Here is a 15723-nt window from a genome sequence, read left to right on the forward strand (position 1 = left end):
TCAACGAAAATGAACGAAACTCAGAGAATAACATAAAGACTTGACCACTGATGAAGGCTTGGAGACTGAGCCGAAAGCTCTGATAAAAGTTGAAGCATTTTCCCTGAGTGATTTTCCACTTCCGATGATTTCAGAATACCCATTGTTAAAATTAGTGTCACATCGGTTTTTCTTTACGGTCTTTCTCTAGTAGTACAGAGCTGGGTCGCTGCTGGGAAATTGGCCGCGATAAGTCTTGGTTTTTTTTACGGGATCTTTCAGGGCAAAAGCCCCAGAACACAACGAATTATTTGAAAAAATTATAGGTTACGTTAGGTCTAACCTTAAAAAATAATTTATCGCACGTATTTTATATGGTAGAAAATTCTGGATTGATTTTTATCGCAAATTCTTCGGCAAGAAAAATCGAAATCCTAAATTGTTATATAAATTAGATTCTAACCTCAAAAACTTTGCAGAAATCGGGCTTATTAGGTTTTTGTTGTTTCAATAAATAAAAAATTAAATTTATCGATTAATTAACCTAATCTTCTTGTTATTCTAAAAACTTTTGGTTTCAATATGAAATTCCGTTATTTGAAGAATTTCGGTCCGATGGGGTGTAGCAAGAATTGACGGAAAACACTAGACCTTTCTTGACTTTCGCAAATTTATTCTTTACGACGTTTCGAGGATGAATGTCCTCTTCACCAGATATTGAATTTTGTTGGGAAAATCACATACAGGCGGGAAATGGTTACACTTTTTAGGACTTGGATCACAGATTGCACTTTTAAGTTCACCATTCGACTGATCGACACCATTCGACTGATCGAAAAAAAGTGATCCTAAAAAGTGTAACCATTTCCCGCCTGTACGTGATTTTCCCAACAAAATTCGATATCTGAAGAAGAGGACATTCATCCTTAAAACGTCGTAAAGAATAAAATTGCGAACTAAAATAGAAGATCATAGAATGCTAACCTTCAAGAAAACTTCCTGAGGTGACATCTACTGGAAGACCACAAATTACTGCATATAAATTTATATTATCCTTATAGTCAAATAAGAGAAACAATGCCATTAATTTACGATTATTTTTTGAATCACCATCTAGTCTTGAGACATTCTAGATTAATTTGGTAAAATCTGAAATGGAAGGTTTTTAGATTTCAAAATTATTGAGCGATGAACTCGGAGATTTATTGTTCTAAGCAATAATTTTAAGATTAGGATACATAACTCCTTTACTGTGCAAGAAAATTAGACCAGGGATCTTAATATTAGGTGGAGAAATTCACTAATAAGCTTTATCTTAAAAAAACATTTCGGATATAAGGCAAATTTCACATAAAGGGGGGTCCTCCAAAAAGTTCAAATTGCTATCTCTCATCGTTTGACAATTTGATTTGAATTTGACTGAACGAGGAGTGTTCTTAAAGAAATTATATAATCGATAGATTATAGATATTACTATTTTTCAGAGTTAGAGCAATAGAATTGCGCAGGCTCTGTGGCAAGTGTCAAAATCAGCTGGTCGCAAGCTCGCCATTGTTTTTGTCGTTTTTGTGAAGAAATGTTTTGTGATCGATTGTGTTTTGGGTCAATATTTTGTACAGATGGAATCCTTTTTTAGTGGAGTCAGAAATAGTTTAAGTGGCAGAGAGACGGTTATCAAGCAATCCCTGATATCAGCTCTCTCAGAAAATGCCCGGGAGATTCAATTTGAATATGCAGAGAATAACTGTGGTAAGTACTGTTGAAATTTTTACCAGGGAAGAACTTCTGACCTGAAAAGAATTCTTTTGGAATGTTGAAGAATTGCTGGAACTCACAGAAAGCACAAATTCCTTTTGTACCACAATCGAGGCAATTTTTCTACATGGCATCAAGGGATCCTTTGTCCGGAAGACCATAAGTGTGATTGCCAATGAGATTAACCGAAGGCCAGAACCTAATTTCTGGCCAATCCTCCTCATATTCTCCCACAAACAATTTATCGATCAAATTCAATCCCTGAGTCAAGTGAACAAAGATATTGGCTACTGTCGTGCCTGGATTCGACTACTCATTAACGATGGATTGCTCTCATCGCATCTCAAGACCATCCGCAATGACTCATCAGCCCTCAATCCTTATTACAACAGACACGCCCTGCTCAAGGATCATGACAGACTTGAGGTGGCTGAGAGGATTCTTGAAGGTGTTGAGAGCTGCATCCGCTTCAAATTGCCCTTCAATTCCAGCCTACTGAATCAGTGGACAGATCAGCCATTGCAGATGGCTGGCATCTGGACTCCACCCTTGAAATCCTACCCAATTGCATCGGGAGTTGATGTAGCTAGTTCTCTGAGTGATGAAGTGCCAGAACTACCCCCACAGCCCAAACCCCTTTCCATCGATCAAGTTTACGAGGACACCATCTCAAATTCAATGTTCTCATCTTCCCCCACAAACCATCCCCGGGCAGCTGATCTGACAGCCGACGAGAACTTTGACATTCTCATGAGCAAAGTATCTGACGACAAGGAAGATGAGATTGTAGCTGAACGAAAGATTAAGGAGAGGAAGACTTCAGGGAATTCCCTGGATCAGAGGGAAGGTTGGTCATCTCCGACTGATGACAAAGGAGCTGCCAAGGATCATCGGATCCTTAGTCGTTCAAACAGCATGACCCAGTCGATTGTCTCCACACAATCCACGTCAGCTGATCGTCAGAGCTTCAACACTCTCCTGGCCAAACACGCTGACAGAAACACCTACGCTACAACCTTCGACTTGAGCCACATCTGGGATCAACTGGAAGCCCAATATGCAGCCAATGCCAACAAAACTCCCACAGAAAGGACATCTTCTCAAAATGAGAGCGATGAGGACCTTAGCTTCGAAATGATTGACTCCCTAACGGAAAAATTTCAAATAGACGAACTCCGTGATTTTATCAGTCAGACCTGCATCTTGGCCCGAGAACAAGGACTCGATCGACAGGGATTTATGTGCCAGGCATGTTCCAGTCCCTTTGGAATTGGCGTAAAGACACCACAGTAAGTTCAAGATATACTCCTACCCTCCTCAATCTGACCATTAGTAACGCAATCCCTTACCCTTGCAGAGTCTGCTCCTTTTCCGGCAACTACTTCTGCGACATGTGCATGAGTCAGGATCTACACATAATCCCAGCCAAAGTCATTCACAACTGGGACTTTAGGCGTCTACCAGTTTCACAGAAAGTCTCCAAATTCCTCTTTGAATTCCAATTGCAACCGATAATTGACATGAAAATCATTAATCCGGGAATCTATTCAGCTGTGAGCGAAATGGCAGAATTGCAATCCCTGAGAATTCAGCTGAACTTCATCCGAGCCTACCTATTTACGTGCAATCGGGAAATTATGGAGAAATTCCAGGAGCAAGTTTCCGGAAAGACTTATCTCTATGAGCACATACATCGATATGCAATCGGAGACTTGACCATACAAATACCAAAGGGATACCTCAAGCAACTCCTACGAAAAGCTATTCAGTTTGGCCAGGAGCACATCCTGAATTGTCGCCTATGCAGTCAGAAGGGATTTATTTGTGAGATTTGCAAGAGTCACAAGGTGCTCTATCCCTTCAACATTGACACCACATTCCGAGTAAGTTTGCTTTCTACCTTGAAATCCTTATTGGGAACATATTGAAAACCTAATTGGGGAATAGATGATGACCATAGAACGAGGAAAGTTATTCCCGAAACACCCCCCAAAGTTGGCATCAAAAAAAATTGTTTTAGGCATATTTTGTATGCAAATCTTTAAATGCGAATATCTCGTAAACTAGAAGAGATAGACCCCCCAAAGTTGGCATCAAAAAAATTTTTTTAGGCATATTTTGTATGCAAATCTTTAAATGGGAATATCTCGTAAACTAGAAGAGATAGACCCCCCCAAAGTTGGCATCAAAAAAAATTTTTTTAGGCATATTTTGTATGCAAATCTTTAAATGCGAATATCTCGTAAACTAGAAGAGATAGACCCCCCAAAGTTGGCATCAAAAAAAAATTTTTTAGGCATATTTTGTATGCAAATCTTTAAATGCGAATATCTCGTAAACTAGAAGAGATAGACCCCCCAAAGTTGACATCAAAAAAAATTTTTTAGGCATATTTTGTATGCAAATCTTTAAATGCGAATATCTCGTAAACTAGAAGAGATAGACCCCCCAAAGTTGACATCAAAAAAAATTTTTTAGGCATATTTTCTATGCAAATCTTTAAATGCGAATATCTCGTAAACTAGAAGAGATAGACCCCCCAAAGTTGGCATCAAAAAAAAATTTTTTTTAGGCATATTTTGTATGCAAATCTTTAAATGCGAATATCTCGTAAACTAGAAGAGATAGACCCCCCAAAGTTGGCATCAAAAAAAAATTTTTTTTAGGCATATTTTGTATGCAAATCTTTAAATGCGAATATCTCGTAAACTAGAAGAGATAGACCCCCCAAAGTTGACATCAAAAAAAATTTTTTAGGCATATTTTCTATGCAAATCTTTAAATGCGAATATCTCGTAAACTAGAAGAGATAGACTCCCCAAAGTTGGCATCAAAAAAAAATTTTTTTTTAGGCATATTTTGTATGCAAATCTTTAAATGCGAATATCTCGTAAACTAGAAGAGATAGACCCCCCAAAGTTGGCATCAAAAAAAAATTTTTTTTAGGCATATTTTGTATGCAAATCTTTAAATGCGAATATCTCGTAAACTAGAAGAGATAGACCCCCCAAAGTTGGCATCAAAAAAATTTTTTTTTTGGCATATTTTGTATGCAAATCTTTAAATGCGAATATCTCGTAAACTAGAAGAGATAGACCCCCCAAAGTTGGCATAAAAAAAAAACTTTTTAGGCATATTTTGTATGCAAATCTTTAAATGCGAATATCTCGTAAACTAGAAGAGATAGACCCCCCAAAGTTGACATCAAAAAAAATTTTTTTTTAGGCATATTTTGTATGCAAATCTTTAAATGCGAATATCTCGTAAACTAGAAGAGATAGACCCCCCAAAGTTGGCATCAAAAAAAATTTTTTAGGCATATTTTGTATGCAAATCTTTAAATGCGAATATCTCGTAAACTAGAAGAGATAGACCCCCCAAAGTTGACATCAAAAAAAATTTTTTAGGCATATTTTGTATGCAAATCTTTAAATGCGAATATCTCGTAAACTAGAAGAGATAGACCCCCCAAAGTTGGCATCAAAAAAAAATTTTTTTAGGCATATTTTGTATGCAAATCTTTAAATGCGAATATCTCGTAAACTAGAAGAGATAGACCCCCCAAAGTTGGCATCAAAAAAAATTTTTTTTTGGCATATTTTGTATGCAAATCTTTAAATGCGAATATCTCGTAAACTAGAAGAGATAGACCCCCCAAAGTTGGCATAAAAAAAAAACTTTTTAGGCATATTTTGTATGCAAATCTTTAAATGCGAATATCTCGTAAACTAGAAGAGATAGACCCCCCAAAGTTGACATCAAAAAAAAATTTTTTTTTAGGCATATTTTGTATGCAAATCTTTAAATGCGAATATCTCGTAAACTAGAAGAGATAGACCCCCCAAAGTTGACATCAAAAAAAAATTTTTAGGCATATATTGTATGCAAATCTTTAAATGCGAATATCTCGTAAACTAGAAGAGATAGACCCCCCAAAGTTGGCATCAAAAAAAAATTTTTTTAGGCATATTTTGTATGCAAATCTTTAAATGCGAATATCTCGTAAACTAGAAGAGATAGACCCCCAAAGTTGGCATTTCAGGATTGCGGATATCTGGGTTTTTCTTTTCGGAGTTTTGGTTTTCTGGGTTTTGACTTTTGGGATTTCGAAATTCAGGATTTTGGCTTACGGGAATTTTGGCTTTTAGGGATTTTGGTTTTCAGGATTTTGGATCTTCAGAATTTTGGTGTTCGTGATTTTAGGGATTTTGGCTTTCTGTTATTTTAGCTTTTTAGGATTCCGGATTTCGGGATTTCGACACATTCGAGATTTTGACTTTTCGGGAATTTGATTTTCAAAATTTTGACTTTTCGGGATTTTGTCTTTCAGGATTTCGAATTTCGGGATTTTGGCTTTCGGGATTTCGACCCGGGGGATTTTGGAGTTCGTGATTCTGACTTTCAAAATTTTGGGGTACAGCATTTTAGTCGGGACCGGTTTCGAACATCCCTGATACCGAAAATGATAGACCGGCAATGTCAGACTCGGCCGTCTTAGTACGCAATATCTCCGGTTTAGAAAGATAAATTTTCATATTTTTTTTAAACATAATCGACTCGCGCGTATGGCAAGAAAGAAGAAAAAAGAGATTATATAGATATATGGAAAATGCTTGAGAGAGAAAGATATGTGAATTTCGACTATATGTAATTTTCCTGATCGAAAGGGTGTGCCGAAAGACGGAGCCATAAGAAATACATTTCAAATTTACCACGTGAAAAATATTTACGTGTTTTTAGGGGCAATTCAAAAATTATTTTATAAATGAACTAAAAATAAAAAGTTAAAAATTTCAAGACCTTTCCAAAAAATTCAAATTTATCAAAATCGGTTGAAGAACAGGTATAAATCCTCGAAGTAAAAAAAGCTGAAAAAATCGATTTTTATATGCGCTTTTTCTTTGACTTCGAGAAGTAAAATTAAGATTTTATACTAGGAGGAGGCCATAGTAATGGCGCAATCCACTCCCATGGCAGTTAGACTATTTTATAAGAAGCTTTTTGAAGCCAACCGCACCCCTACTACCCCCAAAACTCAAGTCTTAAAAGTTTCAATAACTCCCGTGACCTGTAAAGAAACTTTATTACCACAAACTTATCTGGGCTTGTCACTGTTTTTTTTCTTTGCTATTTAATGAAATTAAATAAATTATGCAGGATCGTATTATTCCATTTCCCAGAGTCTGGGATATCTATCGATCCCCGGAAAATTTAATCCTGGACAATAACTATCTCGTACAACAAACCAATTTTCTTAATCCGAGACACTTTCACCCCTTTTATCTCCCAAGCAGAAATGAGCTATGTGAGCTATTATCGTTTTAACGACAAATTAATAATCAGACAAGATTTTTTTAATAGTCGCGATTGGAAATTTCATCTCTCTCCTCAAGAAATCCTAGAATTCCTGGACAGAAAAAGTATCATGTCGTGCAATTGATCATAACCCAACTTTTTCTTTCAGTGCGATATCTGTGGAGCTGTTTTCCACGATTCCTGCCTCAATGCCCTGCAGCCCTGCCCCAAGTGCGACAGAAAGAAGAAAAGAGAAGACTTACCGCTGCTGGACGCCTTGGAATCTATTCGTGAGGATTGAAGATTGCAAAAAATGCCCAAAATGCAAAATTCAATGTGCTTTTTGAGCCACTTCCTGCGCTTTTGTTTAATAAATTTTACCGCTGTACCACAGAGTAATTCACACATTTCACTGCTTTTAAATGTCCACTGACAAGAACACTACAAATTTTCACGGGAGAATTGAAGAAAACACTGCTTTTTCTTTGAGAAAAATGAGAAAAAAGGAGAACAAAACTTGGAATGCGAGTCGTGGCCATCTTTAGCATCTTTAGCGGTTTGTTGTTTTCCGGAAATTCGATTTTTCGGCATTTCGCCGGAGCCCAGTAAATAATTTGTCGTTGGAGAATTTTGGAGTTAGGATGTCCATGGGAATTTTATTGGACATTTCTGACAGCAAAAGCATCATCTCAGGCAAAGTTTTGAAGAAAAGTGTTTTTGGTGGAATTTCAGGCAGAAAAGGAGGCAAAAATGCGGGATGATCCCATTCAGAACTTGAAGATTGTGCAGTTGGTGGAGAAGTATCCGCTACTATATGATAGTTCCATGAAGGAGTACGATATGAAGCAGGAAGTGGAGAAAGCTTGGAGTGCTATCGGGAGCGAGCTGCGAATGACAGGTAAAAATCCCGCGAAAATCTCTTTTGACTGGGTTTTGGTGATCACTCCTTGTCTTGGCTTTCAGCAAACCATGCTCGGGATCGTTGGCGGGTGATCCGGGGTAGTTACGTGCGCTACATGCGTCAGCAGAATTCCTCTGACGGAGAAAGCCCCAAGAAGCCCTACTACCTGGCCAATTACATGAAATTTGTAAATCCCTTCCTGAAACTGAGGGAGTCCTATCCGATGGTGAGTGAATCAAAACGTGGAATCCTGACACGTAAGCTGACGACTCCACGAGAGAAAAAAACCTGTGTAATCAGACTGAAACGTCGGCGGAGTTCGGGAGAATCTGCGGATCAGACTTCTAAGCCCGTTGCCGAGGACAGTTCCATCTCTATCATTGAGCCGTACTTTGAGGATGGAGAGAACAACACCGAGGAGACAGAGAAGCATCAGCAGAGGGACGTGAAGCATGTGGAGCTGTACAATATTGCAGAATCCTCATCTTCATCCCATCGCTACACGGTCATCCAGGCTGAATCCAAGAATGACGAACCGGCCAAGAGTCCAGCCAATACAGAAGTCCAATGGCAAAAAATGGAAGTTGCAGAAGATACAGCGGACTTGCACTTCTTCAAGAGCCTCCTCCCGGAAATGGCCAATCTAACTCCGTCAAACAAGAACAAATTCAAAATTGAGGTCCTCAATGCCTTGAATCATCTTCTCTACGGGGAATAATCTCACAAAGCAATTGCAAAAAAACACTTTTAAACCTTTTAAATAAAATAAAAATAAATCTTAGTTGTCTTTCACTAACAAAAAAAGTTTTATTGAATGGAATGAAGAATAATTAGTGGCAAGAATGAAACACCAGAAAATTCCTGAATATTCTCGAGATAAAAAAGAGCCCCACTAAAAAAAAAGTAACCCAAATCCTTTGGAATCGCCTTAAAAATCCCATCCCTCTCAAGTCTACAGCACAAAAGGCAGGATTGCCTTCCTTTGCTTAGGATACTCCTTGAACTCCTTCCTGTAGTTCCGATGCTTGCCCAGGGCCCACATTGTCATCTGGTACATGCCAGCAGCTGTGAACACCAACGCTGGGAGGCATTGGGTCATGAGGGAGAAGGAGAGCCACGACAGGAATTCATAAGTGTAATTGGGACAGGAGACAAAATTGAAGAGAGCCGTCAAGGGATTAGCATCAGGACGAGGAATCTTGCGCACTGTCGTTCCTGGAGGACGCAAATTGCGCAGATTGATGTGAACAGAGAAGTTACCCAGTTCGCTAATCTGCAAAAGATTCAATATAAATTAGCTTCTGTGGAGCCTGGAGCGCAGTAAGGAGAGCGACTTCCTTACCAGGAAACCAGCCAATGCGGCGTAAACTTGCATTGTGCAGGGTGATGTGTACAGGGGATGATTAACATGGTAAGCCACATAAGCTGGAAACATAAAAGATTTTTTTTTTAATAAAATTAGAAAAATTTCAAGCGAAGACACAAACCGACGCTGTGTTTAAAATTAATAATAAGCCTGATTAAGCTTATGATAAGTGAGATTCTTAATCTAGAAGTGGTAAAAATGCATACAAATCCGATTTTCAGAAAAGCTGTGATTTTTTTTTTTGATAATCCTCATTGCGATAATCACCTTTTAAAAAGTGATTCAAAATCTCCGATACCTTTAATTTTAAAGCCAATCATGATGACCTGAGTTCTCTTGTAATATACATAAAAGGCTTCAAGAATATTAATCTGTATCACCATTTATTTTTTTAGAGGTTATTTTTATCTCAGAATTGAAGAAAAAATTATTTGAAATACTATTTCTTCCAGGAAATTAAAATTAGATTTTATGAATTCTCACATAGGAAGTGGTCTTTGTGACGCCACAACCCACAAGAAGAAATCGAAATTTATGATGTTTTATTCTGCGCTCAGTAAATATTTTTTTTTCATCCTCAAACAAAATAGTGAATGGTTTGTGCAAGAATGACAGCTATCAGGATATTCAATGATAAAAGAAAGTAGTAAAATGTGAAAAAGGCCAGAACCATCATATTTCATCTCCACGTCTTTCCGTCCTCTCCAAAAATCATTCTTACAGGAATATCTGAAGAACCAGACTATCGATGCATTTCATTTTTGGATATGTTTTAGGGGATGTCATGGCGAACATTTCATCGATACATCCCAGAAACCGCCGACCTCTTCTAATTATTTTAATCAGAGGAACAGAATTTCTTGTGATCAATTATTTGTCGAAAGAGGCAAAATTAAAGACTTTTTTGAATATACCCGACCTCCAAAATAATCCAAGAAATTAAAAAAAAAAATCTTTGGATTATCTGGCGGAGTTCTATGTAAGTCGCAGATCTTTTGGTGTTCGCGAGAGAATTCGTACTCTTCAAATCAAAAGACTTAGAATTTATACCACAAAAAAATTGCAAAAATTCGAAGTTTTTGGATTTAAAAAGGATGAATTCTCTGGCATTCTTTTCATGAGCTCCGTGATAATGATTTTCATCAAACTCCGTGATAGAAACCACCTTTTTGGAAACATTTTCAAAAACTAAACGTTAAATCAATGACTTCTCGTTTGTAGTTGTTCAAGATGAACATGCACCTTCATACAAATTATCTTCAAATTAGGATTTCTTAATCTTTAAGGGATAATAATGGGTTTTAATTCATATCGAACTACTTTTGAATAGTTAAATCGCCAGGATATTCATCATAAGTCCTCACATCCTTAAAAGGATACGAATTATTCAACACAAAAGTTGGAAAGTTTTGGCTTCACCAAGACTTTACAAGGGTTTTCGTTACCCCTACTTTTTAAGTCAATGACTTATACTTAAAGGATTTAAGGACTACTACACTATTTTTAGATACTCTTACTACTAGGAATGTCTTGTCATTTCAATTAGAGACGAATAGTTTAACTAATATACGGATTTTAGTTTTGGTTAAATCGAGTCATTTCACGAAGTATACAAAACAAGCCTCACTTTAACGGCAAATATTGAAGAAACTAGGATGCTAAACGATCCTAAACTTTTACCATCCTATTTTCTATATCCTTAACTCTATCTGATATCAATTTGCTACCATTCTAACAAGTAGTTTCTATGATATTAGAGATTGAAAATTGTCAAATTCTTATTGAAAGTAGGTCATTATGCTTAGTGCTAATGACACCCGTTCATTCACTTCTTGATCAGCATTTTTTCGTCAGCAAACTAAAGAATGTGCAATTTTGCAATGACGCATTATGGGTTCACGGAGTTCACCTTAGTAATTAAGTGGGGTAAAAATGATTTTGTATAAATAGGGTTAATTTTTGTTAAATAAATCAGATTGCGATAGATTCCTGAGTTTCACTTCTAGCAGCACGAGAGTGCTTGTTCCAGAGAAATCGCATCTCCCTTTTGGCCCAAAGACCAGCGGCATCCTATTGCCTAAGGATTACCAGCGGCCAATTAGATCCCTACTGCCAGGAAACAGCGGCTTCTCTTCAAGAAGCCTTAAGACCTAGGGCAGGCTTTGAGAATATTTCTGGAGGATTTTTTCCCTAGAGGCATTCATTTGCCGGACTGCAAGGTTGGAAATTTATTTCTAACCTTGGTTAAACTCTCTCGAGGCACCCCCGGGGGTAGCCTACACAAGGGGACATTACTGCCTTAAGCCCGGTGGCTCGAAAGAGCCGTTACTAGAGGCCGTGAAAACAGCCGAGAGTCAGTCCAAATAGTGGAAGAATCCCCCAGGAAGTTCTCACCAGAGCAAGGGAATAATCTGACGGGATTCAGATTATTCTCTTCCTCTAGCTTCGGCTTTTCAGCTGTTTGGAGCCGAAACAGTAGTGGTGGCAGCCAAAATCCCGAATTTTCAAAATCCTGAAAGGGATGAAATTATATGGAGGAAAAAGTTGAAAATAATTTCCTAAGACACAGAAGATTTCCCGTTGCCTCCAGCGAGCGCGGGTACAATCGTGGGAGTACCTGTGACACTTTTAAGAATTCGAGATTTTGGCGTTCGGGATTTTGGCTTTCAGATATGCAGATATATTTTATAGGTTTCGTTCAAAAATTCGTTCAATCAAAAATTCGTTCAATGGAATTTTGAGCCCCATTGCTCATTCTACTCTCTGGTAAAGACTGACTCAGAATTCGATTCGATTGTGCTTTGGGAATAACTCGTCGAGCACTCTCTACTCCACCTAGCGGAACTATAGCGATATCGTAACTTAAAGTTAGTCTCTGTTATAGCACCTCTCAAACTTACCGCCCCAGCTGAACAAAGATTGATACTATCACTATCACTATCGATTGATTTATATTCAATTTTAAATATATAAAGCTTGTTGAAATCTTTCTGAGGTCCTAAATAGGCTTAAGCTGATCCTCGAGAATATTTAGCTTCAAAAATTTGGCAGCAAAGGAATAAGTAAAGGTAATTTATAAAAAGAACCTCTATTCAATGATCTGAAGCCCCAAATGTAAAACAGTTTGATCTAAACCTTAACCGCCAAATTTTACATGCTAAACATTCTTGAGGATCATCCTGAGTCTTTTTGAGCCCTAAGAGTTTTTCAGAGAAGAAAAACTGAAGCTGCTTTTGATCGCAATTCTTCAAACACACAAAGAAAGGCTAATACATGCATTTAAAATTATTTGAAGACTGCTTATGCGCTATTTGAACCATTTAACCCATTCAGTCAAAGTACCAGAAATACTTGAGAGAGAATGTTCATATTTTGGGATTAGTTTCCTACAGATTAATAGATGAATTTTTTGAAAATTATAAAAGAAATTTTTTTACCTAGTATGGGGGCGCGGGGAGCCCCTGTCAAAAACACAACTTAACGGTCACTGAATTTAAATTCTGTTTATTAATTCATTACAAACTCTATTGTTTTAGATAGAGTAACTATCCAAGAAAACAAATTGGCAACTAGAATTCAAATCAGGAAAGAGCATGAAGGCCAATTTTAACAAATTCGACGGGATGTCAAATTTTCCGTGCGCCATTTTGAGCAAAATTTTTCCATGACTTTCCACGAAGCGAGAAAAGAACAAAAAAATTATTTTCATCTCTGTCGGACTATTTTTCCCAAGTAATTGAAGAACTAAAGTTACTAAAAATCCATTCCCGACAGCAGTTAGGACAAAAATTTTCCAATAATAAATCATCTAAATAAAATCACTCAATTTGCGTATAATGTATAATACCATGGTAATGAATGGGTTAAACTCATCAAAATCGGATTAAAATATGATTTATGTCAATAGTCTGAAAGCTTTTTTGGTCTAAGAATTATCGTTTTAGGACACTCTTCTTAAAAGCTACTCCAATCCATGAGAACGTTTTTGTACACTTTTGTCTAAATCCATCAAAATCGAATAAGAAACGAAGTTTTCTCGTAAAAAGTTTCTAAAAGAATTTAATTTTTCCTGAAGTTGCTAATAGGGATACTATTGATCCTTTACTTACAGTTCCTTTACTTGACTCACAGAACCGATAGGGAAAATTTATTTAGATAGAAATCTATTATATTTATCCCTCCACAGGGATCAGTATCTTCTAAAAGAAGATCAGTCCCCACTTTTAAGATATTTCGCGTAACGGTTGCAAATGCATATAAATTCCTAACGTGTTTGTATGTAAAAATGAGCTTTATGGTATCAAATCCACAGACCACATGCCAGGGGGGTAAGAACCTCAAGAAAATATAAAATGTTTACAAGAATTTGATTAACTCTAAATATGTCGTAAAAATCATATAAAAAAGCGCAAAAGAATTACACAATTGCTTTTTGTTGAGAATATTTGCACTGAAACTATATATTCTGCTATAAAATTATATGTAATTTTTTGCCTCAAGCTTTTTTTTATTTAAAATAATGAAAAAAACCTGTTAAATAAGAAAATATCAAAACAGATCGAAGGATATCCAATTTCACGATAAATGCAATAGCTGCCAAATAATTCCTAAAACAAATTTCCTGTAGAGTTTATGCTTCTCACAGCTTTGATGCAGCATATACACGATGCTTACGCTTCATTCATTTTTGAAGAATATTTTCGTGGTTTTTTTTACAGCTTTTCCATAACTGAGTAATTAACGGTAATAGAAAATGCTAAATTCATTCAGAATCCGAGTATTGTAAAGAACTTGGAATAGCCGCGAATGCTCAAAAGTCAATTCATCGCTATTTGTTTTGTCAATGATTTTTTTTCCATCGCACTTGATCTGCTCATTAGAATCTCTGACGTCATTGCTTAGTAGGCTTAGAAAAATATAACTGGACAAATTGACCTGACGATCATAGCAATCTCTGAGCGAGAAACAATCAAATTTACCTGTGAAGCCCCAGTAGTAGGCGCAGTTCTTGAAGAGATTCCTCAGGGGCATCGTTGCATGGGAGAACCTGTGCACAAAGATCGTTTCCAGCAATCTCTTGGCATAGTGGAATGTCCAGCAAGCCGCTGCGATGCTGCCAAAAGAGAAATCAGATTTTTTTTTCAGTTATTTTTAACTAAAGATTTCCATTGGTAAATTGTGAGGAAAAATTATGCAATGTGTTGAACAAAAAAAAAGAAGAAGCTGATTAGCAAGGTAAATGAGTAGGGGAAATGTTGACGAAAGGCTGTTTTGCATGAAATTCTGGAAATCATCGTCCGGAAATGGGATATTGTGAACTTACTGGACTGTTTGATGAATTGGCGCCCGGGTGTCTCCGTAGAAGATCCATGGTCTCTGGTAGATCCACAGGTACACCAGAAGAGGTCCAGCATATTCAGCCAGAAAAACTGTGGTCCAGCCTATTTGGGGTCCTAGATCCTTGACATACAATTTGCTCCCATCCCGAATGCTGAGGGATTGCATGGTCTCAGAGTCACGCAGAGATTTTCCCTTCTCGGACAGCCTGATAGCCTGTCGGTCCACGTTGAGGGATTTCTTGGCGCTGTAGACCTGCCTCTTGACCTCTGCCACCGTCGAATTGGGCTGGAGTTGGCATTTTGTCACCAACTTGGAATTATGGGCAAATAGTACCTCGACCTACAAAATTAGAAGCTCAGAAACCGGGCATATAACTCTGAATTAATTTTACTAACCTCCATTCTCGCAAGTCACTTCTCGGGAAAATCACACGGAGAAATGGGTGAAGGTGCACAACCAGCGAGACCGTGAAAAAACGCGTCAAAATTTCGCCGTACGCAGAGGTAAGAGCCGAAGTGGCTATCACAAGCAATGAGCCGAAAAGATTTTCGGAGCTGTATACCGAATGTTTGGCCACTTCCTGATCACGATTATCCATTGACGATCACTCCATTCCGAGGGTTGAGTTATTATTAATAACAAGATTAATAATCATGTCAATGAGGCCATTTACATCGTCGCATTAGATTGAGATTGGATTGTCCCAAAATTCCGAATCCAATCTTGTCTGTTTACATCGTACTACTGTTGAGATTGAATTGGATTTTTAGCGGGATGCCATTTTTGTGAGGTTAAAAATGATATTTTCGATTTTTAAGTTGGATTTTTTGCTAAGATTCTTAAATTTAACTACACAATTTGCTTAACATTACGTTCATATCATTGTTTAAGGAACTCTGCAAAAACTTCTTGGTTGCGATTTTTTTAGAGTTTATCGTCATAACAACTCCTTCTCCTGATTAACTTAGAAGAGGAGCTTAGTCTCCTTGCTTTGCCACCTCTTTTAAACTTGTCGTTGCCTATATCCTTGCCCAATACACAAGAAAAGTCCTGAAAGTTTTATTTTGTGCGACTTCCTGCTTCCTTA

General features: G+C 37.4%; 3 protein-coding genes across 3 annotated transcripts; 2 read left to right on the plus strand and 1 right to left on the minus strand.

The window, feature by feature from the left end:
- Positions 1 to 1474: 1474 nt before the first annotated feature.
- Positions 1475 to 7436, plus strand: LOC129802247 (pleckstrin homology domain-containing family M member 1). Its single transcript, XM_055847928.1, has 4 exons — positions 1475 to 1728; positions 1799 to 3023; positions 3092 to 3617; positions 7199 to 7436. The coding sequence occupies exons 1-4, from the start codon at positions 1599 to 1601 to the stop codon at positions 7328 to 7330; spliced, it is 2013 nt and encodes a 670-aa protein (XP_055703903.1). The 5' UTR covers positions 1475 to 1598; the 3' UTR covers positions 7331 to 7436.
- A 244-nt stretch (positions 7437 to 7680) lies between these two features.
- Positions 7681 to 8734, plus strand: LOC129802249 (uncharacterized). Its single transcript, XM_055847931.1, has 2 exons — positions 7681 to 7927; positions 7993 to 8734. Exons 1-2 carry the CDS (start codon positions 7780 to 7782, stop codon positions 8646 to 8648), a joined length of 804 nt encoding a protein of 267 aa, XP_055703906.1. The 5' UTR covers positions 7681 to 7779; the 3' UTR covers positions 8649 to 8734.
- On the minus strand, positions 8713 to 15375 carry LOC129802248 (probable very-long-chain enoyl-CoA reductase art-1). Its single transcript, XM_055847930.1, has 5 exons — positions 15032 to 15375; positions 14620 to 14975; positions 14276 to 14409; positions 9273 to 9355; positions 8713 to 9203 (listed from the first exon to the last, which is right to left on the minus strand). Exons 1-5 carry the CDS (start codon positions 15035 to 15037, stop codon positions 8883 to 8885), a joined length of 900 nt encoding a protein of 299 aa, XP_055703905.1. The 5' UTR covers positions 15038 to 15375; the 3' UTR covers positions 8713 to 8882.
- Positions 15376 to 15723: the final 348 nt, after the last annotated feature.

This window comes from Phlebotomus papatasi, chromosome 2, assembly GCF_024763615.1.
Source record: "Phlebotomus papatasi isolate M1 chromosome 2, Ppap_2.1, whole genome shotgun sequence".
Lineage (NCBI taxonomy): Eukaryota > Metazoa > Arthropoda > Insecta > Diptera > Psychodidae > Phlebotomus > Phlebotomus papatasi.

Bases quoted from the DNA above. Each gene is read 5' to 3' on its own strand.
- LOC129802247 (XM_055847928.1), top strand. From the start codon at position 1,599: ATGGAATCCTTTTTTAGTGGAGTCAGAAATAGTTTAAGTGGCAGAGAG. The intron at 1,729-1,798 runs GTAAGTACTGTT...GGAATGTTGAAG, and splicing joins ATATGCAGAGAATAACTGTG to AATTGCTGGAACTCACAGAA. The intron at 3,024-3,091 runs GTAAGTTCAAGA...TTACCCTTGCAG, and splicing joins ATTGGCGTAAAGACACCACA to AGTCTGCTCCTTTTCCGGCA.
- LOC129802249 (XM_055847931.1), top strand. From the start codon at position 7,780: ATGCGGGATGATCCCATTCAGAACTTGAAGATTGTGCAGTTGGTGGAG. The intron at 7,928-7,992 runs GTAAAAATCCCG...CTTGGCTTTCAG, and splicing joins GAGCGAGCTGCGAATGACAG to CAAACCATGCTCGGGATCGT.
- LOC129802248 (XM_055847930.1), bottom strand. The intron at 14,410-14,619 runs GTAAGTTCACAA...CTCTTTTGGCAG, and splicing joins CCAATTCATCAAACAGTCCA to CATCGCAGCGGCTTGCTGGA. The intron at 9,204-9,272 runs GTAAGGAAGTCG...AATCTTTTGCAG, and splicing joins CCGCATTGGCTGGTTTCCTG to ATTAGCGAACTGGGTAACTT.